This window comes from Bufo gargarizans, chromosome 5, assembly GCF_014858855.1.
Source record: "Bufo gargarizans isolate SCDJY-AF-19 chromosome 5, ASM1485885v1, whole genome shotgun sequence".
Classification (NCBI taxonomy): Eukaryota; Metazoa; Chordata; class Amphibia; order Anura; family Bufonidae; genus Bufo; species Bufo gargarizans.
This window is the reverse complement of record NC_058084.1, coordinates 214,387,374-214,410,903: the sequence shown is the minus strand read 5'-3', so window position 1 is coordinate 214,410,903 and position 23,530 is coordinate 214,387,374. Positions and strand designations below refer to the sequence as shown.

General features: G+C 39.5%; 1 protein-coding gene across 2 annotated transcripts in view; it reads right to left on the bottom strand.

The window, feature by feature from the left end:
- Positions 1-403: 403 nt before the first annotated feature.
- The window catches only part of TBX20 (T-box transcription factor 20), a 40,809-nt gene continuing 17,682 nt past the window's right edge, over positions 404-23,530 (bottom strand). Inside the window, exons 4-9 of one of the 2 annotated variants that reach the window (XM_044295304.1) lie at positions 22,057-22,165; positions 20,756-20,914; positions 10,348-10,424; positions 6,972-7,040; positions 3,790-3,899; positions 404-3,692 (exon numbers count right to left, since the gene is read on the bottom strand). In XM_044295304.1, coding sequence (XP_044151239.1) covers positions 3,358-3,692; positions 3,790-3,899; positions 6,972-7,040; positions 10,348-10,424; positions 20,756-20,914; positions 22,057-22,165 — 859 coding nt within the window. In that variant the 3' untranslated portion in view covers positions 404-3,357. The remainder of the gene's footprint in view (positions 3,693-3,789; positions 3,900-6,971; positions 7,041-10,347; positions 10,425-20,755; positions 20,915-22,056; positions 22,166-23,530) is intronic. The other variant, XM_044295305.1, reaches the window with a different exon arrangement.

Here is a 23,530-nt window from a genome sequence, read left to right as displayed (position 1 = left end):
AAACTCAACCCAAAAAAATAACGCCTAATTAACAAAACGGCCAGTAACAAAATATATGCTTGTGTGTCCTGTGTTTCAGACAACATCTGGCAGTGGTAAAAACCGCACCAAAAACTTTGGGTGCAAAAAAAGGCACTAAAACTGCAAAAGTCCTGAAAAACTGAAAGCCTATGTGAACCCACCCTAAGGGCTCAGGCACACTAACGTATTTTCGTTCCATGTCCGTTCCGTTTTTTTTGCGGACCGTATACGGAGCCATTCATTTCAATGGGTCCGCAAAAAAACAGAAGGTACTCCGTGTGCATTCCGTTTTGTATTTACGTTCCGTAAAAGGATAGAACATGTCCTATTATTGTCCGCATTACAGACAAGGATAGTATTGTTCTATTAGGGGCCAGCTGTTCCGTTCCGCAAAATACGGAATACACACGGACGTCATCCGTATTTTTTGCGGATCAGTTCTTTGCGGACCGCAAAATACATACGGTCGTGTGCATGAGGCCTAAGGGCTCATGCACATGACCGGACAGGCTCCGTGCCAGTCGGTCCGCAATATACGTGCACTGACTGTGTACACTCTGCGGAGCGGATTCAGACCCATTGACTTGAATAGGACTTCACCTATCGTTTGCAGAGGCACGGATCAGAAACATATGGAAGCACTATGAAGCACTTTTCAGGTCTGTGCCTCTGCACCACAAACATATAGAACACGTTTAATTTTTGGCCGTATGTTGCGGATCACAGACCCATTCAAGTCATCGGGTTTGCATCCTAAAATGGAGTGCACATGGCCAGTGCCTGTGCATAGCAGTATGCAGCACGAGCATGTGGCCCTTACACTAGTGTGCATGAGCCCTAACACAGATTTGTGTGCCACAGAGTCAGTTCCCCTTAACCACACTGGCCTTATGCCAGACAATTAATTGCTCATGGGCTTCTGTGATCTGATTGGAGCTTTAAAGGAGTTATTCCAGTTAACATTTTTTAAGTAAGGTAAGGTATTGTAATAATAAAAAAAATAACTGATACTCACTGTCCCAATTCCTCTCCAATCTTCTCCACTGCTGCAGCCATGACCTCATGTTTTTGGCTGCAGCAGTGACACACCTATATATAACTTGTGACTTCAGCAATCAAATCAGTGGTAAATGGGACAGGACTACTGAGACCAGTGGATGGATGCAGCTGTCATGTGAGGTATATGGGTACATCACCGCTGCAGTCAGGAAAACAGAGCCCGGTGAGAAGGATTGGAGCGGCCATGCTGGAATGGAGGGAGTTCAGGAATGGGAGTATAAATTTATTTTATCTTTTTTTTATTTTTTATTGGACAATGCTTTTAACGCAACTCAAATTTTACCCTGATAGCCAATGAAAAAAATTCTGTTTTATTCAGGTAAATTGCAATCACATTTGAAAACCAAATTTTTTTTTTCCTGGTTTGTTTTTCACTTTCCTTTAGATTTCTTAAAACAGCCTCCTTTTCAGCATTTATTTTATGAATGATGCCAAGAATCTACTAAATACAGTAACTTTTAGAGTCATGAAGAGAGCCTTTCATAGGTTTGTTTTCTTACAAATACGAAGGTTCACCTTAAAGTAGTTATAGAGCAAACTCTATAAGAATTTAAAGGGATCACTGCCTTTTTCAATTTCCGAATAATCGTAGGAAATAAGAGGTATGTGACTTGATAGCCTAATTTAAAGAAGACCGGTCGCCTCTTCTGACATGTCTGTTTCACTACAACTTGCATTCCCCATGTACCAACATGGAGAGTAACGCAAGTATTTACAGAAACAAGCATGTCAAGAGAGGTGACTGGTCTTCTTTAAAGGGACAGCACTTTTTCATTGGCAGTAAGTTGGTGTCATGTACATTATATATTCCTGGGGTCATATATCATGAAGCATTATTTGGTTCCATTGAATCTTATTGCAATGCATGAATGCACCATGTCCTGAGAATGAGAACTGCTTTTCACTAATAAATACCCTCCCAAATGAGTCAGAATAATCTAAAAGGGTATTTCAAAAGAAGTCCTCTATGCAATGTATTAAGCTATTTTACATGATTATTAATCTACTAGTAAACTACTGTGGTGTTGTCTGTCAACATCATCATTTGATATATCTGCTATGTGTGCATTCTCATATTTAAAGTAGTAAGGCTTCTTTAAAATGGAACAGCTTGGCATTAACCCCGTTCAGACATTCTGAGACTTGTATATCATATTTTACATCTTAAAAATGACATGTTTATCCTTGACAAATGTTCTCTCCTAAAGAATCCTAAAAGTTGTAACAGTGAATGGAAAGAAGTGACGACTGCAGGCTTTGGACATAGGTCAATAAATAATAAAATATACTTTAACAGTTATACAATATATAAAATAATAAACACAACGTTAACAATTTGCTTGACAATGCAGTGATCTCTGAAAATCTAAAAACACCAAATTCTGAAAGCCTGATATAAATATCAACACATTTCTATTGATATTAACATTGGCAGGATCAGAGCTTAAAAATGTAACTTTACCACTAAGGAAACTATACACAGAGGGTTGTAGTCCAGTTTACCATCAATTCTGCAGATTAGTTTAATCAACCACAAAGTGATAATTGTGCCCATAAAACTTACTCTGTATAGTTCTTAAACATAAAAATTGGAAAAAAAATACACCAATCCTTGTTATTGCTAAACATTGGCACTCGAGTGCAAGTGGTGGCCTTAGATATGGGTCTTCTCAGGTTCCTTGTAGTAGAGAACACCTTATGTCATTAATAGCCCACATAACATGTCCTATGTGTAAAGTAAAGCCATGTTGCGCTGGTCCATATGATGCTCATATTATGACTGCAGGGTGTTTAGACATGCACTACTTCTCATAATAACCATTTTGGCTCTGGCTTCCAATGAATGGACAAAATATTGAGAATTATTGCAATATATATGGGAAAGATCGGTATGTACAATCCTGTGTTTAAAGCCTTCTTCAGCGGCTCCATTTGAAATAGTAAAGCAGCAATGGACATGAAACTAAGTCAGTATCTAGTAAGATATTACTGACAGTGACAAAACATCTTCCAAAATTTTTCAAGAGGATGACATTTTAGGTTGTCCTGTGTCAGCGTAGTCATTTATAACATCTTCAATGGAAAAAGTTATAGTAGCTGAGATCTGCTTTATGTTTTTCTCCATGGTTTGGCTGGAGTCCGGTTATTTGAGGAGATTCAGTGCTTTTGTCATCCTTACAATAGCATGAGATGTATGTGACCCTGTTAACTCTTAACTGCTCCAGTCACATAAATGTATATGTATATATTGTAGGCATATCCTGTGAATCAACTTAGTCATACAAATGGAGTCATCACTGCAGAGTGTCGCAGTCCTTGGATGGCTGCATAAGGCCCCTGCTGAAAGTAATGGTGATACCTGGGCATATGGAAGGAAGGGAATGTAGGCCCACTACCTTGCATGGTACTTGCGAGAGCTGTAGGTGTGAGAGGCATGCTTATCCGGCTGTAGGGGGGCAGTGATCCTTGGATTGGGTGGGGGATTGGAGTGGCAAGAGAAGCAGTGCTGGTGCCTAGTGCCGTCAATGTTTGCGGGTGCTGAAAACCAGAGAATCCTGATGTGGAGGATACCCAAGAGGAGAGCGACAAGTCAGATGTTGTAAAAGCTGATCCTATGGAGCACAAAGACGCATATTAGAATGCATTAGAATTAGAAACTAAACTACAAGAGTTTGCATAAGCTACCATCTTCTTTATATATCGTCTTACCTCTGCTCTGTACTACTTGACCATCTTCACCCACAATATCATCATCTCCATATGTCCTGATTGGGGATCTTGCATATGAATGTTTCTGTATAAGACTTTCTACACTTTCCCTGTATAATAAAAAAACACATTGTTCAGTTTACAAAAACAAAAATGTACAATCTAATGTGGGTAGTACTGTTCATTCAGTATACATATTGATGTCTGTAATTTGTGTCCTTTGTGTGAAGGGGTTAATTTCTCCTTTAGGAAGAGAATGAGCCCGTTAAAGGTTCATACAGTGCACATGCAATGTAGTAATCATTGTTCTACCACCAGAGGGCACTGTGAAGACACGTTGGGCGTGGCTCAAAGGTTTTTGGAATAAGTAATTGTTTCAGTTTGCTTTAAGATTATGTTTTCATTGTTGGAATTTTAGGATTTTGGTATCTTGGCTAATTTTTCATCTTTGGTTTTTAATTATATAGTTTGTCCTTACACTGAAGAGGATAGTTTGCCTACTTACAATTATCTGGATTAAGTGATTGCCAGTCAATGATTGTTTCTGTATCATTGCATCAGTATCTATAGATCTCCACAGCAGAATCTAGATATGCTGTGTACAGGGTTAAAGGTGGGTTTACACTGCTCAATTTTCGGGCAGATTATCAACAACAAACATTCCTGCGAACGCTGGTTCCCAAGAATCTGCCCATCTGAATGTGCCACCAATCACCCAATGAATGAGCGAAACGCTCGTTCATTGGGTGAGTCTGTCATTTGTGCAGGCACACCAATCATCGTTTCTGAGCAGCAGATCAATATCTAAGGGTGTCAATTTTAATTCATGCCTGGAAATGTTTTCTCAGCACACATGAAGGTAAAGGGCTACTGACTTAGAGGTTTCCCAACATATATTAAAAATAAGTCTCATTGGTCACGTGTCAATTGTGCATATATCACTGCTGAGCAGCTATTTTTTTGTGGGGAAAGATTCAGTAAAACTTGTATTTGATTAATTTCAATTCCTGTTTATTCTGAGCGTTGAAGTCAAGGAGGAGGTCCTATCCGTGATTGTATACACAGATAGCTGTCAATCACTGATAGGACTGCCTCCCTTGACTTCAAAGCCCATATTAAACAGGAAATTAAAAATTGAAATGAATAAAATAGTTTTACTGAATTGTTTTCCCCACAAACCTATATATAAATTTGCTCAGCTCCTCCTGCTCTATAACATGCTGTCTGCAGATTGCTTGTATTTTGAGTGTAACAGGTTCACTTTAAAGTGGCCATACATTTAAGATAGCTGTCGGCTGAAAGCTTGTTTGGCCGAAAGCTATTTCTCCAAACTTTCACATGGTGATCTGCTGCCCAGAAGCAACAAATCTGTGTGGGGATTGCTGCATATAAAAGTAGCCGCCACCTTCTCTGATGAGCAGGCAATTATTGGCAAGGAACGTTTTCTTCCCGATTATTGCCTGCTCAGTCAGCACGAGTAAATTCACCATAAGACTCTGCCAGACCCCTCTGTTGGCAGCTGATCTCCCTAAGGAATAAAAGATTGGGCAAGTTTAACAACAGCCAGTCTGATATTTCTCTCCCCCAACATCATTTGTTGAGCGAGAGTTGGGAGGCCCCATACATATTAGATGGTTGGCTAGTCCTGAAAGTATGACCAGATTTACTGCACTATCCACCTTAAAATATTTTTCTTGAAATCTTAGGGCTGATTCATTAATACATTGGGTTTACCGGTGATTATTTTTATGCTAAGGACTTATATTTACTAGCTTGAAAGTATATTAGTTTGTAAACCAAGGGAAGAAAACAGAGAACACATTAATAGGTGAGCATGTCATTTAGTAAGCAGCTCAGTTTGAGATCTCAGCTATATATGTTCTTGGCTCAATTGAAGCTGGAAAATATTGGATACTTAATTAAAACAGTGATAAAATTGTGCAGTAATTGTTTACAATTTGGTAAATTGAATTGGGGCAAATGTCTCCTAATTTTTCTTCCCGAGGCTTCAGATAAAACCTATATATTCATAATATAATATTCAATTAGTGCAGAATGCTGCAATTTCTGTCATCGTGTCGTAAAAAAACCCCTTGTTTTTGCCTCTGATTTTCCCTGGAAAAGATCCTTCCCTGCCGGTTTCAGATAGGAGCTGATTCTAATCAGTTACAAGAAGCAATCCAATTACTCAGAGGTTTAGTGCACTAACTGACTCCAGACTAATTCAATTTGCTTCTCTAAAGATCAATTGATCTGATTTGGATTTTTCCCTAAAGGCTGTTTAGGGGAAAGGCTGTGTTAAACATTTGAAAATGAAACGTATAGGCCACTACTGAGAAGGACTGTAGTGAAATATACACAAACCATTTATTCCTGCCTGCATAATTGACATATTAGTTGTGCCATGCTGTGATAGATTAAACAGTAGATGATGAACAGCCTCCACAAGACTTGTCAAATGTTGTTTGCTTACCCCCTAACATGACCCATTTCCATTTACCATTATATATGTATGCACATAGACTGGATAAGTTTATAGACTGTATCTGCCTATAGGTGGCCATACATCCTCAATAGCTGTCTACAGACAACCATTCTCCACCATACACGTGCACACTCAGCTGTTCTCTATGGAGAGAGGGGAATAAACCTCTGCCAGACACCTCTAGCAGACATTCTGGTAGCAGCTTATCTCTTAAGAACAAAAGGATTGGGTGTTGTTCTCATGGGACATGATCTGTTGGGGGAGAGTCAGCTATTTCCACTGATACCTGTAAGTTTGGGCGGCCTGAGAAACCTTTAATAAATACAATCCTTGAAAATGTTTTCGTATTTCTTGAATTTTTCAAAAAATTTTATGTTACATTCACAAACCTAAATGTATTTTATCGGGATTTTATTTGATAGATCAACACAAAGTAGCATGTATGTGTAAAAATAAAATGATACTCCAAATAACTTGAGGCTGTAATTGCAGTGAAAGGTGGTCCTACAAAGTATTGACCTGGATGGGGGGAGGGGGGGATGTACCACCCTCTACATATGCAAGCTCAGCTACACATGCATACTAAGCTTAGTTTGCATATGTTCTCATTTGGGAAAGGAGAAGAAGCCCTTGTCAAATTATTCTGGCAGTGTCTTATCACCCATGAGAACAAAGGATTGAGCATGCTGAAATATACCTAAAACTTCTTTCCGCCTCTGGGGGGAGAGTTAGTAGCCCACCATACTCATTAGATAGTCGATCTCTCCTGTGAAAATTCAGCAAATAATGGCAATAAGGAGAGAAAGGTGCTCATAGGGTAGTACGTCAAGTGAACGTGAAAGCCACAATTAGTGAAAAATGGTTTGCTCACCTTTTAGGGTTGCACCAACTCAGGTAAACAGTAGGAGTGAGAGGATGCTGGACCAAGGCCAGCGTGTGGACAACAGAGGGCACACTTAGACAACTGGTTGATAAACAATGTTGAATTTATTGTATGACAACGCATTTCGGGGGACAACTGTCCCCTTTAACAAGTCTAAAAGGGATAAATGAATATAAATACAATACAGAGAACTGTAGAGAAATATATATAAATATACACATGCGCATGCAATTAATTATGCGAAAAAATATATATGTGTAAAAAATATATATGAAAGCTATATAATTTTTTTTATATCTATGTACACACACAATGGAATAAAGCACATTTTCATAAAAAGACTTTCTGAGAGTACATCAATATAAATATTAATATAAAATACATAAAACATGTATGCCCAACAGGGCTATGCGGTTGCATGAACTGAGCTAGATAAAAAATTAATTAAATATATGGATGATATAAGTACAGTAACTTCAGAGGCCCCTAAAAAGTCCCTTTTAGGAATTGATATAAGTTAATATGGAAGAGCTGGAGTTCTACAGAGGTCAGAATAGGTGTTAACAAATGGAGAATGGATGGTTAATTAAATAAATAAATATAAAAAGGTGTATGTGCATTTGTTAGTAGACCCCCCTGATGGAGAGGCACTGTGAGGGGATTGTATGCTGTGCAAAAGTGAGGTCAGAGTTGCTGTTTGGGGGATAAGTATAATGTGATATAATGCATATGTTGGTGTTTTATGCATAATAAATTATATAGTAGTGGTTGATATAGCTGGACTGCAAAAATAAAGTTGGGAACAGAGATGCGATATGATGGTGCTGGGAACGGAGGTGAGGGGAAGGGTGTGTAGTACCTGGATTGAAGTCAGCTGGAGGGCTGACACGGCCGCTGTCTGTCTGGCACGTGGAGGATGCTGACTGTGTTCCGTGTCAGCCCTCCAGCTGACTTCAGTCCAGGTACTACACACCCTTCCCCTCACCTCCGTTCCCAGCACCATCATATCGCATCTCTGTTCCCAACTTTATTTTTGTTACTGAGGTTACTGTGCATATATCATCCATATATTTAATTAATTTTCTATGTAGCTCAGTTCATGCAACCGCATAACTCTGTTGAGCATACATGTTTTATGTATTTTATATTAATATTTATATTAATGTACTCTCAGAAAGTCTTTTTATGAAAATTAGCTTTATTCCATTGTGTGTGTACATATATATATAAAAAAATATATACTTTTTACATATATATATATATTTATTCATTTTCCGCATAATTAATTGCATGCACATGTGTATATTTATATATATTTCTCTACATTTCTCTGCATTGTATTTATATTTCTTTATCCATTTTAGACTTGATAAAGAAGACAGTTGTACCCCGAAACGCGTCGTCATACAATAAATGCATGTTTATCAACCGGTTGTCTAAGTGCGCCCTCTGTTGTCCACACGCTCGGCCTTGGTCCGGCGTCCTCTCACTCCTCCTGTGAAAATTGGAACTGTTCAGAATGGCTATCTAATGTGTATGCCCAGCCGTGCAGAAAGTTACCAGTAAGAGAAGTTGCATTATTGTATAGCTCTCATTGATACTGATGCAGAAAGACCACTCAACAACAGACTACTGAGTTAAAACTGCTGGACTACCATTATTGTAACATTCTATTTAAGTCAGTTTTTGTTTTCCAGGTTCAGGCAATTGATAACCTATCTTCAGGATGTATAAGATCAGTGAGGGTCTTGCTCTTGGCACTCCAATGAGCTCTCTTCATTGTTTGCCTCAGTCTGTCTACCTGTGCACCCCTTACTTAGTAGCTGCAGTGCAAGGTATTGCAGCTATGTCTCAATGCTTCAATATCCTGCACTGTTCCTACTAAGCAAGTGGCTCCATGTAAACAATGAAGAGGCTGCATCACTCACATGTGCGACATGGCCCCTTCAAACAGCCAACAATCTGATGTCCTGAACCCAACAAAAACCTCTGTAATTTATAATTCCTGTCAAAAGTATTTATAAGGCTTATGTCATGCATAGTTTCTTTGGAGTTTTTAGTCTTTTTGCAGTTTTCTGGAGTGCATTTTTTTTGACTGGTGTGATTTTCAGCATTTTTAGACAAAATGGTAAAAATGGAATGCAGTATAGTTTTGTGTACTAATGTATTGTCCTCAACTATTACAAGGGAGTACATATTTTGCTTAAAAAAATACTGAACATGCCAAGAGACTCCATTAAAAAATACCACATGGGCAAACACACTATTTGGACAAAAACACCAAAGAACCGCTTTAAAAAAAAGCTACAACAAGCTGTTGCACAAGTCAGGCATTTTTGGATGTGTTTATTTGGGCAAATATAAACTTCATAGTGTGGTTGAACAGACAGTGGGGGCATATCTCTAGGGCTACATGCACACGACCGTATGTGTTTTGCAGTACGCAAAAAAAAACAGATGACGTTCCGTATGGCATCCTTTTTTTTGGGCGGATCTGTTTTTTGGGTGGATCCATTGTAATAATGCCTATCATTGTCCGCAAACTAGAAAAAAGATAGGACATGCACAATTGTTTTGCGGAGCAACGGAGCGGACATACTGATACGGACAGCACACGGTGTGCTGTCCGCCTTTTTTGCGGATCCTATCCGCAAAAAAATGGATCGGACACGGAAGCAAAATACGGTCGTGTGCATGAGGCCTAGTACTGTATATGCTCCCATTGTCTTATAGGTACAGGTCCAACCTCTTGGACCCACACCTATTTTGTAAACTGAACCGGCAAAGTGAAGGAGGGTGCACCGCTCATGCAAAAAATAGCCAAGATAAATAACCGAGTGGTGGCCGCGCAAGCTTGGGGCACCCTTTCTTCACTTTGCCAGTTCAGTTTACAAGATAGGTGCAGGTCCCAGAGGGACCCACACCTATTAGACAATGGGGGCATATCCTAGCAATATGACCCCATCGCCTAAATGGGAATACCCCTGTAATGCATTTTCTAAATCAGGTTTTAACAGTGGACCAATGCAGTTTACACTTGGATGTTTATACACAGATGTAACAGAATGCAGTCGTAATATTTTCTAGAGTTTATCAGAATGAAACTTTAATACTATATATAAATATGTAAAAACAATTAGGAAACACAAAACTTAGATTTTTTGTATCTTATCATACAAGTACCCATTACCTCTCAATATCTGTCAGCCTGGATGAGTCCCGGAACCCTTTTGCGAAAGGATTGCTGTCAATTTTCAGCTTGGTTATCTATGAAGACAAGGTCACACAATGGATCCAAGTTTAGCAAATCACCACCCTTCCCAACCTGCCTACAAGCAATTCATCTTCATATCACAAACTTCTAATATTATCTCGGCTTTTTGTAGCTCTTTTTAAGGCTTCCTTCACACTAGCATTTTCGTTTTCCGGTATTGAGATCCGTTACAGGGGCTCAATACCGAAAAAAAAACGCTTCAGTTTTGTCCCCATTCATTGTCAATGGGGACAAAAGTGAACAGAACGGAATGCTCCAAAATGCATTCCGTTCCATTTAGTTGCGTCTCCATACCGGAGAGCAAACCGCAACATGTTGTAGTTTGCTTTCCACCCTGGGATGCGGAGCAAGACGTATCCGGCATGATTCCCAATGCAAGTCAATGGGGACGGATCAGTTTTCTCTGACACAATAGAAAACGGATCTGTCCCCTATTGACTTTCAATGGAGTTCATGACGGATCCGTCTTGGTTTGGTTAAAGATACTACAACTGGATCCGTTCATAACGGATGCAGATGGTTGTATTATCAGTAATGGAAGCGTTTTTGCTGAACCCTTCCGGATCTAGTAAAAACGCTAGTGTGAAAGTAGCCTGATAAGAGTTTTCTTTTCATCAGTCTAGAACACTAGTTACCCTCTAATTTAAAGAGGGCCTGCCTACCGTATCTGCTTTAGAAACTACTTCCAACTACTTTATGTACAGTAATACCAAATCTGGAACATGTTGTGTCATGCCTGTATTATTCCTTCTAGAAGTTATGAATACATGCCAGAGTTTTGGAGGGAAGGTCCAGATGTGTTTTACCACTTGCGACTCTTCCCTTCACAGTCTGACGCCAGCAGCACTGACTGGATATTGTGTAATGCCAGATATTTCATTTTTTAGATTATAGTTTCTCAGGAATTCTTAAGTTAAAATTCAGGCCAAAAATGTTCTTCTGTTTGAATAAGTGTTTCAGACCGAAGAGTCATTTGAGAATAATAGCAGGCAGGGTCTGTCTGCTTCATAAAAATTAACCTGTAGGGTATTTTATGCTGGCGTCAGACACAATTTGTACACCCTTTTTAAGAACTTATATGTTAAACTTTGCAGCGCACAGGCACCGACATGTCCACTGCGATCATGGGGTCTATGATATGCATGCTACCTCCCCTCTCCAGCTATTGATTGACAGGTTTCTCCCAATAACTGTGTATAAGGAAAAGAACTGTTAATCAGCAGCTGGAGAGCATTAGAGCTTTCATATCATTGGACTCCCTGTTGGCTGCGTGCTGTCAATTTTAACATGTAAGTTCTTAAAAATGGGTGTGCGTTTAAACATTAGTGGAAGATTTACTGATTACTTATCTTCTGAATAGGTCATTGGTATCTGATCGGTGGAGGTCTGTCACCCAGGACCTCCTCCCATCAGCTGTTTGAGGAGGCATCGGCGCTCGTAGGCGCATCATGGCCTTCTTGCAGCTTTTCCTGGGCCAGTGACATCACGTTCATCGGTCACATGGCCTGGTTGTAGCTCAGTCCCATTAAAGTAAATGAGGCTGAGCTGTGATGCCAAGCACAAATGCTATACAGTGTACGGCACTGTGCTTGGTGAGCAGAGAGAAGTCCACAGTGATACTGCGAGCGCCAGTGCCTTCTCAAACAGCTGATCGTCAGGAGTCCCGGGTGTAGGACCCCCACCAAACACATACTGATGACCCTAGCCAGAGGATAGGTCAGTTAAAATATCTCAGTTAAAATATCTCGGAAAACCCCTTTAATGAGCTGATTTTCCTCGGTAGCTGCACCCTAAATACAGCTATAATTCAGGCGCTACTGACGGACCTCCCATTGACTTCTCTGTGAATTACAGAAACAGTACAGCACAGCAAGCCTGGATGTTTATGTAACTCTGACCAACATAGCCACCACATAGGATGGGTATTCTGATCTGAGATAGGAATACCTCATTAAGGCCTCTTCCACATGAACAGGCACCGACCGTGGGGCAGCCGCATGCGGATCGCGACCCCATTCACTTGAAGATAGGACAAGTTCTATCTTTTTGCGGAACAGAAGCTCGGAATGGAACCCCAAAAAAGAGTGCTTCCATTCTGTGGTTCCGTCCCACACCGCATTTCCGGATTTGTGGACCCATTCAAGGGCTGGTGTCCCGTGTATTGCGGACCCACTGTATGAGGGCTGCAATACAGCCACGGGGACACACAGTCGCGTGCAAGAGGCCTAATTGTTGATGTTGATACATCTGACCTGGCATCCCATAGTGACGGGCGCTCCTGGATCAGAACGATGAGTTTTTCCACATCATATGATGACATTTTGCAGTTGCCTTGTCTCCTTCTCTATACACTGCTTTCCTGGGTTCTGAAGTTCACAGGGGGCAGGCCTATTTGTTTTGTATTTCCTGCGAATCCGGATGACATATTGCACCTTTCCGCATGTCATCCGCATTTTTGCAGACCCATTGACTACAATGGGACCACGGACCGCAATTTGCGGCCAAGAGTAGGACATGCTTTATTTTTTTGTGCAGATCCGCATAACAGAATGGAACTATAGATGCAGACAGCCCACTGAATGATGTCTGCTTTTTTTGCGGTGCCTTTGAAATGAATGGGTCCGCATCTGTTCCGCAATTTTGCGGAACGGGTGGGAATTACTAAATTGCGGACGTGTGAATGGACCCTAAGTTGATGTTTTAAATCACAGATTTGTTTTTTACATTCTGTGCAACATTTCCTTTTTCCAGGTATATGTCATAAACAACACGGACAAGCTTGAATGCAATGATTCTTTTTTGGAAATGTTATCTTACTAGGTTTTTTAGTAGTTCGACTTGTCAGGCAATAAATACAAATGTCTATCAAAAGTCATCTTTAAGCTTGTCTGTTGACCCAGTCTTCAACTCTGTCAAAGTGGTTTGACTGTTTAGATTGAAACCTGACCTTTAAATCCTAAATTATGAGATAGTTTGTTGAAAGTGTAATGTGTTTATCCTTTATCCAATAAAGAAAATCTAAATTGAATCAAATCCTTAGCAACAGCAGTGAAAAGGGCAGAAAATGTACTTATTCTAATGATTTATGAATAATGGGGTATTTGATCTGGGGGAATGTGTATGCCTATCTTACAACACTCATATATTACATGCTTGAACATTGATAATATGCTTTGACATGACTTCATTATAGGAAATAAGGAATTGGACTGGTCCTTATAATTTATTGGTCATATCTCTAAACTCTCTTTGATCCACCACATCCTTGGGCCACAAATAAGACGATGATGTTTGAACCAAGCACCATCATCCTAACTCCCCCATAAGCATGCATGTTCATTCAATATGGGTAGGAGATAAGTTTATGTGAGCATCTTTAAAGGAATCTGTCACTAGCTACCTCCCTATCCCACTGTTTGCATAGACACATATCTATGGTTCACCTAATTAACCCATAGAGGACCCGCGCCGTATATGTATGGCGCTGTAATCGGGCGGGTGCAAGAGATGCGCGGCAGGGGTCCGGCAGTCACTGATAGCCAGACCCCTGCTAAATGTGCCGGCATTGGTGAAATCACAGATGCCGGCGCATTAACTCTTGATGTGCCACGGTCAGCGCTGACCGCGGCACATGCGATTTCCTTCCGGGTATCGGAGCTGCCATCGGGTCACTGTGCTGCTGTGACAGGAACCCGATGGCATGGAAGGCAGCACGATGCATTGTGGCTGCCTCACGGGAGAGCCTGTGAGATCCAGCCCCCTGGATCTCACAGGCAGGAAGCTGTAAGTGTATTACAGTGTGTAATATACTTACAGCCAATGCATGACAATACAGAGGTATTGTCATGCATTGTAAAGGGGATCCGACCCCCAAAAGTTGAAGTCCCAGAGTGGGACAAAAAATAAAAAGTGAAAAACAGAAAAAAAAATTAAATATATATATATATATATATATATATATATAGGAAAAAGAAACCACTGGCGGCACCACCCTCAGATAATATAGGGAAAAAACGGGTGCAAAATCCAAGTATGGTAACAGGTGCTTACCCACTTATAAATATGAAAAGATTGGACTACACTCCAAGCATATCTTCAGGAACAATGTGTTTAATCACCCATAAGATGGCAAAAGCTAAATTGCTTTTGCCATCTTATGGGTGATTAAACACATTGTTCCTGAAGATATGATTGGAGTGCAGTCCAATTTTTTCATATATATATATATATATATATATATATATCCTTTTGACAAAATAAAGGGAAAAAAATTGTAAACAATTGGGGAAAAAATAAAAGTACACATATTAGGTATCGCCATGTCTATATAGACCGGCTCTATAAAACTATTGCATGAGCTAACCCCTCAGGTGAACACCTTCAAAAAAAAATAATAAAAACTGTGCTAAATAAACATTTTTTGGGTCACCTTACATCACTAAACTGCAACACCAAAAGGAATATACCCCCAAAATAGTACCGATCTTATCGTCACCTCATCCCGCAAAAAATTAGCCCCTACCTAAGACAATTGCCCCCCCCCCCCCCAAAAAATAAACTGGCTCAGAATATGGAGACACTAAAACATCTTATTTTTTTTTTTTTAAATGATATTATTGTGTAAAACTTACATAAATAAAAAAGGTAGACATATTAGGTATCAATGCATCAGTAATAACCTGCTCTATAAATATATCACATGACCTAACCCCTCAGGTGAATAACGTAAAAATAGTAAAATAAAAATGTCAAAAAAGCCATTTTTTGTCACCTTACATCACAAAAGGTGTAATAGGAAGCGATCAAAAAGTCATATGCACCAATCAAACAGTCATTTCATCCCAAAAAAATGAGCCCCTACACAAGACAGTCGCTCAAAAAACAAACAAAAATAAACTACAGCTTTCAGAATGTGGAGACACTAAAAATTCTTTTTTTTTTCTAAAATGCTTTGTTATGCAAAACTGAAACAAACAACAAAAAAAGGAGTCATATTTGGTATTGTCGCGTCCGTAACAACCTGCTCTATAAAAATACCACATGATCTCACCTGTCAGCTGAATGTTGTAAATAACAAAAAATAAAAATGGTGCCATAACAGCTATTTCTTGTTACCTTGCCTCACAAAAAGTCCAACCAACGCAACCAAAAATCATATGTACCCTAAATGCCACCTTATCCCATAGTTTCCAAAATGGGGTAACTTTTTGGGAGTTTCTACTCTAGGGGTGCATCAGAGGGGCTTCAAATGGGACATGGTGTCAAAAAACCAGTCCAGCTAAATCTGCTTTCCAAAAACCGTATGGCGTTCCTTTCCTTCTGTGCAATGCTGTGTGCCCGTACAGCAGTTTTACGACCACAAAGAGGGTGTTTCTGTAAATTACAGAATCAGGGCAATAAATGTTGAGTTTTGTTTGGCTGTTAACCCTTGATTTGTTAGTGGCAAAGAATTGATTAAAATCTACCAAAAAAGTGAAATTCAGAAATTTCATCTCCATTTTCCATTAATTCTTGTGGAACACCTAAAGGATTAACAAAGTTTGTAAAAATCAGTTTTGAATAGCTTGAGTTTCTAAAATGGGGTCATTTTTATGTGGTTTCTATTATGTAAGCCTCACAAAGTAACTTCAGACCTGAACTGGTCCTTAAAAAGTGGGTTTTCTTTCTAACGTCCCCAAATAATAAAATGGCATTCACAAAATGATCTAAACATGTAGTAGACATATGGGAAATGTAAAGTAATAACTATTTTGGGAGGTATTACTATCTATTATAAAAGTAGAGATAATTGAAATATGGAAATTTTGTAATTTTTTAAATTTTTTTAAATTTGGCATTTTTTTTTATAAATAAAAAAACATTTTTTGACTGCCACTGTCATGAAATACAAACAATTTGAGAATGTCCTGGATAAGTAAAAGCGGTTTAAAATGATCACCACCCAAAGTGACATGTCATATTTGCAAAAAATGGCAGGGTCCTGAAGGGGTTAAAACACTGTTTTCTTTTGTTGATCTGAGGCTTCATTCCTGAGTAATGATTGCATAGGCAATATTTGAATTTGCTATATTTTACTAATTTATGGCCGACTATTCGTCATAAATTTGAGAATTTGTGATCTCCAGTCATTATTTACTTGATTGCAAAAATCGGCAATGTAATATATTCGCTATAAAAATTTGCGATTAGAATATTCGCAATCAACACTAAGGGGTAGACAACTTTCCTATTGTTGCTAAGTGCCGATATTCGTGATAAATTTGCAATAAATTTGCAATTGGAATATTCACGATCAACACTATTCGCAAATACGGATATATAGCACTATATTCAAAATATTCGCAAATTATCAAAGTGGCGATATTCACGATTAAAATTCGCGATTCGAATATTCGTGCTCAACACTATTCCTGAGTTATGATATATTTTAGCAAATTAGTTATTTGGTGCAATGAGGGCATTACTGAGTGCTCGTGTTGCACCCAAGTTCCTCTCATTTCTGTGGCCAGTTCCCCCCTCCATTGAAAAAGTATTATAACTCGGGAACAAAGCCTCAAATCAACAAAATAAAAACGGTGTATTGTTCATGTGAACCACAGCTATGTGTCTATGCAAACAGTTTGATAGGGAGGTCACAGATTCCATTTAAGGCCTTATGGTGCCCATAAACCTTCAATAGCTGTTGGCCTACAGCAGTTATCTCACTCTATTCCCCCAAGCGCATACACGATTGGATTGGCAGAATTTGTATGTGTTTTCAATGGGAAGAGAGGAGAAAGCTGCCACCAGACTTCTCTTCGGAAGAACAAAACGATTAGGTACTGAAATACAGTATGCCAAATCTTTCTCTCACCTGATGCCATTTGTAAAGGGAGAGTTCGGAGTTCCCCATACACATTAGAGTGTTGGCTGGTCCCACCAAAAAATTAGGGTTTAGCCAACAATAGCCTAATGTATGGGGACCTAGTGAAAATAGTTAAGTAAAAATCCAGTAAATCTTAATTTTATTTCTTCTAACGGGAAGCACTTGGTGATGGTCAAGCCTCCACCATACTGATACAATCATTTGTAGATCTCATCTAAATGTCTTTTTAAGGCCCTCACACACATAACTAATGAATCTTTTGAGGCATGTGTCTTTACAGAGGAAGAGGTTCTAAGTCAGCTGTCTTAAATTAATACAAATAAGTCACAGGAGGCAGATGGGATACACCCAAAGCTTTTAAAAGAGCCTAGCAGTGTAATAGCAAAACCATTAACAGATTTATTTAACCAATCACTGGTAACAGTAGTCGTCCTAAAAGATTGAAAATTAGCAAATGTTGTGCCCATTCACAAGAAAGGTAGTAGGGAGGAATCGGGCAACTATAGGCCAGTAATACTGACATCAATAATGGGGAAAATAATGGAAACCATACTTAAGGAGAGGATTGTGGAACATCTAAAATCCCATGGACTGAAAGATGAAAAACAGTATGGGTTTACTTCAGGGAGATCATGTCAAACTAATCTTATAGATTTTTTTGATTGGGTGACTAAAATAATAGATGGCGGAGGTGCAGTAGACATCGCTTATCTAGATTTTAGTAAGGCTTTTGATACTGTCCCACATAGAAAGCTTATCAATAAATTGCAGTCTTTGCGCTTGGACTCCAATATTGTTGAATAGATTAGGCAGTGGCTGAGGGACAGACAACAGAGGGTTGTAGTCAATGGAGTATATTCAGACCATGGTCTTGTTACCAGTGGGGTTCCTCATGGATCTCTTCTGGGACCCATATTGTTTAATATCTTTATCAGCGAAATTGCAGAAGGCCTCAATGGTAAGGTGTGTCTTTTTGCTGATGACACAAAGATTTGTAACAGGGTTGATGTTCCTGGAGGGATACACCAAATGGAAAAGGATTTAGGAAAACTAGAGGAATGGTCAAAAATTTGGCAACTAAAATTTAATGTTGATAAGTGCAAGATAATGCACCTGGGACGTAAAAACCCAAGAGCAGAATATAAAATCAATGATACATTCCTAACCTCAGTATCTGAGGAAAGGGATTTAGGGGTAATTATTTCAGAAGACTTAAAGGTAGGCAGACAATGTCACAGAGCAGCAGGAAATGCTAGCAGAATGCTTGGGTGTATAGCAAGAGGAATTACCAGTAGAAAGAGGGAGGTGCTCATGCCGCTCTACAGAGCACTAGTGAGACCTCATTTGGAGTATTGTGCGCAGTACTGGAGACCATATTTCCAGAAGGAAATTGACACTTTGGAGATAGTTCAGAGAAAAGCTACTAAACTAGTACATGGATTGCAGGATAAAACTTACCAGGAAAGATTAAAGGACCTTAACATGTATTGCTTGGAAGACGAGGCAGAGGGGGTGTGATAGAAACTTTTAAATACATAAAGGGAATCAACAAGGTAAAAGAGGAGAGAATATTTAAAAGAAGAAAAACTGCTACAAGAGGACATAGTTTTAAATTAGAGGGGCAAAGGTTCAAAAGTAATATCAGGAAGTATTACTTTACTGAGAGAGTAGTGGATGCATGGGATAGCCTTCCTGCAGAAGTGGTAGCTGCAAATACAGTGAAGGAGTTTAAGCATGCATGGGATAGGCAGAAGGCCATCCTTCATATAAGATAGGGCCAGGGGCTATTCATAGTATTCAGTATATTGGGCAGACTAGATGGGCCAAATGGTTCTTATCTGCCGACACATTCTATGTTTCTATAAGCCAAGAACCACAGGTTCGGCAGACAGTACAATGTGTATATGGAGCTTCCAACTCTCTTCTGTTTGATGATGTCAGAGGAAGGACGGATTGGGCGAAATTAATATTTTCACTTGATCATTTTGTTCTCCCAAGAGATAAGCCACCACCTGAACCTCTCTCCCCATTGACAACACATACACACTTGTCTGAATTTGTACAGGGGAGTTAGCTGTCAGATGAATAATTGTTCCTCCAACACCTATTGAACATGTATGGCCTGCTTTACATGGGAATGATAACCGCTAATTCCTGATCATTACCCCATGTTAACATGCTGCCGATCACCCGAAAAAGAAGCAAATGCAGGTACTACAATCATGTACTGCTTACATATGAATACTGTATAGGAATGGATGATTGCATCCGCATACAGTCCAATGATTACTGAATGTAAATACAAGTCACAAGTGCAGATTAATATACTCTATCATCTATCATTGCTCATTTGCTGGAAAAATATCTCAAAGGACCCCATGTCTGAGGGATGCACCAAAAATATCTAATGTATATTTCAACATTAAAGGGAACCTGTCACCGGGATTTTGTGTATAGAGCTGAGGGCATGGGCTGATAGATGGCCGCTAGCACATCCGCAATACCCAGTCCCCATAGCTCTGTGTGCTTTTATTGCTTTAAAAAATCAATTTGATACATATGCAAATTAACCTGAGATGAGTCCTGTACGTGAGATGAGTCAGTCCTTACACAATAAAAGCACACAGAGCTATGGGGACTGGGTATTGAGGATGTGCTAGCGGCCATCTATCAGCCCATGCCCTCAGCTCTATACACAAAATCCCGGTGACAGGTTCCCTTTAAAGGGTTTATCTCAAGCAGACAACCCATTTTTACAATGCAGTGGACGGGTGATCACTAAGGTGCCCCCAGGCAATATCACTGGGAGAATATGTAGGGGGTCAAATATTACCACTGTATGGGAAAATGTATATTAGTGCCTATTCAAACAAATAGATGACCTTGTAAAACATGTGCTCTAAAGTAAGAGCCACTCTTTATAAAGACTCTCTGCTCTGGCTGCTGGTCTCTAGTCAGGGACCTCTAGAACATTCATGTTATATTTGAAGGCATATGCACAGAGCGTGAAGATTTATTGAGTGTTAAAGAGGCCCTGTCGCCACAAAATACAGTTTGCAGACATGTTATAGAGCAGGAAGAGCTGAGCAAATTGATATATAGTTTTGTGTGAAAAGATTCAGTAAAACTTGTAATTTATACATTTATATATTTGTCTAGCTGAAGACCACCCCAGTGATGAGCGCTCAGTATACGGGGGAGGTGTTATCAGTGAGCGATAGCATTCTCTGTGTGTGTGTATATACAGAGATAGCTGTCAGTCACTGTACTGAGAGCCGTTCACGGGGGTGGTCACATGTTAGAAAAACAGTGATATAAATGTTTAAATTACAAGTTTTACATAATCTTTTCTCACAAAACTATATATGAATATGCTCAGCTTCTCTATAACATGCTGCCTGCAGATTACACTGCATTTCATGGTGACAGGTCCTCTTTCGTATGGGATGATGGACTTACCAATTGGTTTTGATAGGCTGTAACGGCAGTAAAGACTGTTTCTTGAAATATAAATGTCCTGAATTCTTCTGATTTCAGATTCAGCAGAGATGCCGTGTGGTCCTTTTTCTTGATGATGTGCACCCTGGGTTGGTACTTGTGCATTGAGTTCAGGATGATCTAAAGTAAAATAACATATATGTTTTTGAAGACTTATATAATGGTAATGCTGAATCTCTATAATAATTCTTAATAACCATGGCGCCTCAAAATGGCTCTAGGCCTACATTTGTGAACAATATAATACAGTTAATGGGAGCAACAAAAATAGATAAACTATCTAAAAGAAAGAGCTACCCAGTTCTGTAAGCAGATATCATACAGTATATCATTTGGCTGAAAATTAAAACATATACTTGCATCTATGATGGTATTGTATCATGTCTCTTTGTGCACATTCACAAGTTCTAAATTGTTACTGATCGCTTCTGCCTGGACAGGAGTGTTATATTCTATGACCACTGGTGAACTTACTGTAGACACAGGTCACATGACTGAAATGGGGTCCATGGTAGGAGATGGCCCAGCACTAAACTGCTGCTTGCCATGACCCTGCCATAGGATTTGATGCAGTCATCATCCATTGAGTTCAATACTAGCAGTCAGCGTCGCCTACTGATGGCCAAATTATTATTTAAAGGGGTTGTCTGTGTCCCATATTATTAAATATTGACTCCATAAGGGGCACCCCCACTCAGGATCCCACTCTTTGTGTCAGGTGGACCTGGGACTTTCATGCACCACACAGACATGCATTCTTTAGCCTGTGGGACTGGATATATGGATGCTTTTGCATCAGTAATAGAATCTACTTCAGTGTTTCTGGTTGTTCTGGATGCAGTTCTTGGCTGAGCATGTAACAAACCTCATCCACATATGTTCTTCTATTTTACTCTTATGAAATGATTTAAAAAAATCACTTTTGTTGTAAGAACAGTAATGAAATTCTTATCAGGAATTAAATTCTAGTTAAGGAAATAGTTGCAATAGTTACAAATGTTATGCTGAAAAATTCTAAAGACGTGCTGAATGCTTGACAATTATCAAAGACAGAATTATCTTGGCTGATTGTAAAGCTGTCCATGCTTCTTCCTCTCGTCATCATATCACACATATGAATGCCACTATCATCTCCATTTTTTATCTGTCCCAGCACTTGTGGCTGGATGAGTAATGCAATCTTCTGTGATGGTGCTGATGTTATTTTGGTGCCTGCACTGTATGTGACCTTGGTCTTAGTGCCCAGAAATGTGTACACTTACATGGCCGTGTTGGTCCAGTTCATTGTTTGTGAGCTTGACTTTTTCAAAAGAAACCATTTGCTTTAGCAATTGCTCCCCGGTAAATGGAGAATCTGGATGGACATATAACCTGGAAAGACAGAAGTGTAAATATGCATCAAATATACCGCACTCCAGATTTACATTATTTTTATTATTATGCACATTAAAAAACATATACATGTACAATATACACTGCCTGTCCCATTTGCCACCTGGATTTAACTAAGCAAATAGTTATGAGCCTCCTATTGGATAATTACTGCATGGGCGATTATCTTTCAGCTGGCAACAAGTTATTTAACCCCATGCTCATTTCTTAAACAACCATGTCGGAAGACACATCTCATGGTCGTGGAAAAGATGTTAGTCTGTTTGAGAAGGCTCAAATCATTGGCATGCATCAAGCAGAGAAAACACCTAAGGAGATTGCAGAAACTACTAAAATTGGGTTAAGAACTGTCCAATGCATTATTAAAAACTTGAAGGATAGTGGGACCCATCATATTCGAGGAAGAAATGTGGCCGGAAAGCAATCCTGAATGATCGTGATCGGCGATCACTTAAACGTTTGGTAAAATCAAATCGAAGACAAACAACAGTGGAACTCAGGGCTATGTTTAATAGTGAAAGTAAGAGCATTTACACACACAATACGAAGGGAACTCAAGGGATTGGGACTGAACAGCTGTGTAGCCGTAAGAAAACCACTAATCAGTGAGGCAAACCAGAAAAAAAGGCTTCAATTTTCTAAGGAGCATAAAGATTGGACTCTGGAGCAATGGAAGAAGGTCATGTGGTCTGATGAGTCCAGATTTACCCTGTTCCAGAGTGATGGGCGCATCAGGGTAAGAAGAGAGGCAGATGAAGCGAAGCAACCATCATGCCTAGTGCCTACTGTACAAGCCTGTGAGGGCAGTGCTATGATCTGGGGTTGCTGCAGTTGGTCAGCTCTAGGTTCAGCAACAGTATGTGCTCCAAGAATGAGGTCAGCTAAATACCTGAACATACTGAATGACCAGGTTATTCCATCAATGGATTTGTTCTTCCCTGATGGCATGGGCATATTCCAAGATGACAATGCCAGGATTCATCGGGCTCAAATTGTGAAAGAGTGGTTCAGGGAGCATGAGACATCATTTTCACACATGGATTGGCCACCACAGAGTCCAGACCTTAACCCCATTGAGAATCTTTGGGATGTGCTGGAGAAGGCTTTGCGTAGCAGTCAGACTCTACCATCATCAATGCAAGATCTTGGTGAAAAATTAATGCAACACTTGATGGAAATAAATCTTGTGACATTGCAGAAGCTTATTGAAACAATGCCACAGCGAATGCGTGCCATAATCAAAGGTAAAGGCAGTCCAACGAAATATTAGAGTATGTGACCTTTTTTTTGGTGGCGACTTTCTTTTTTGGACAGGCAGTGTATTATTACAGCACAGATCGCCTA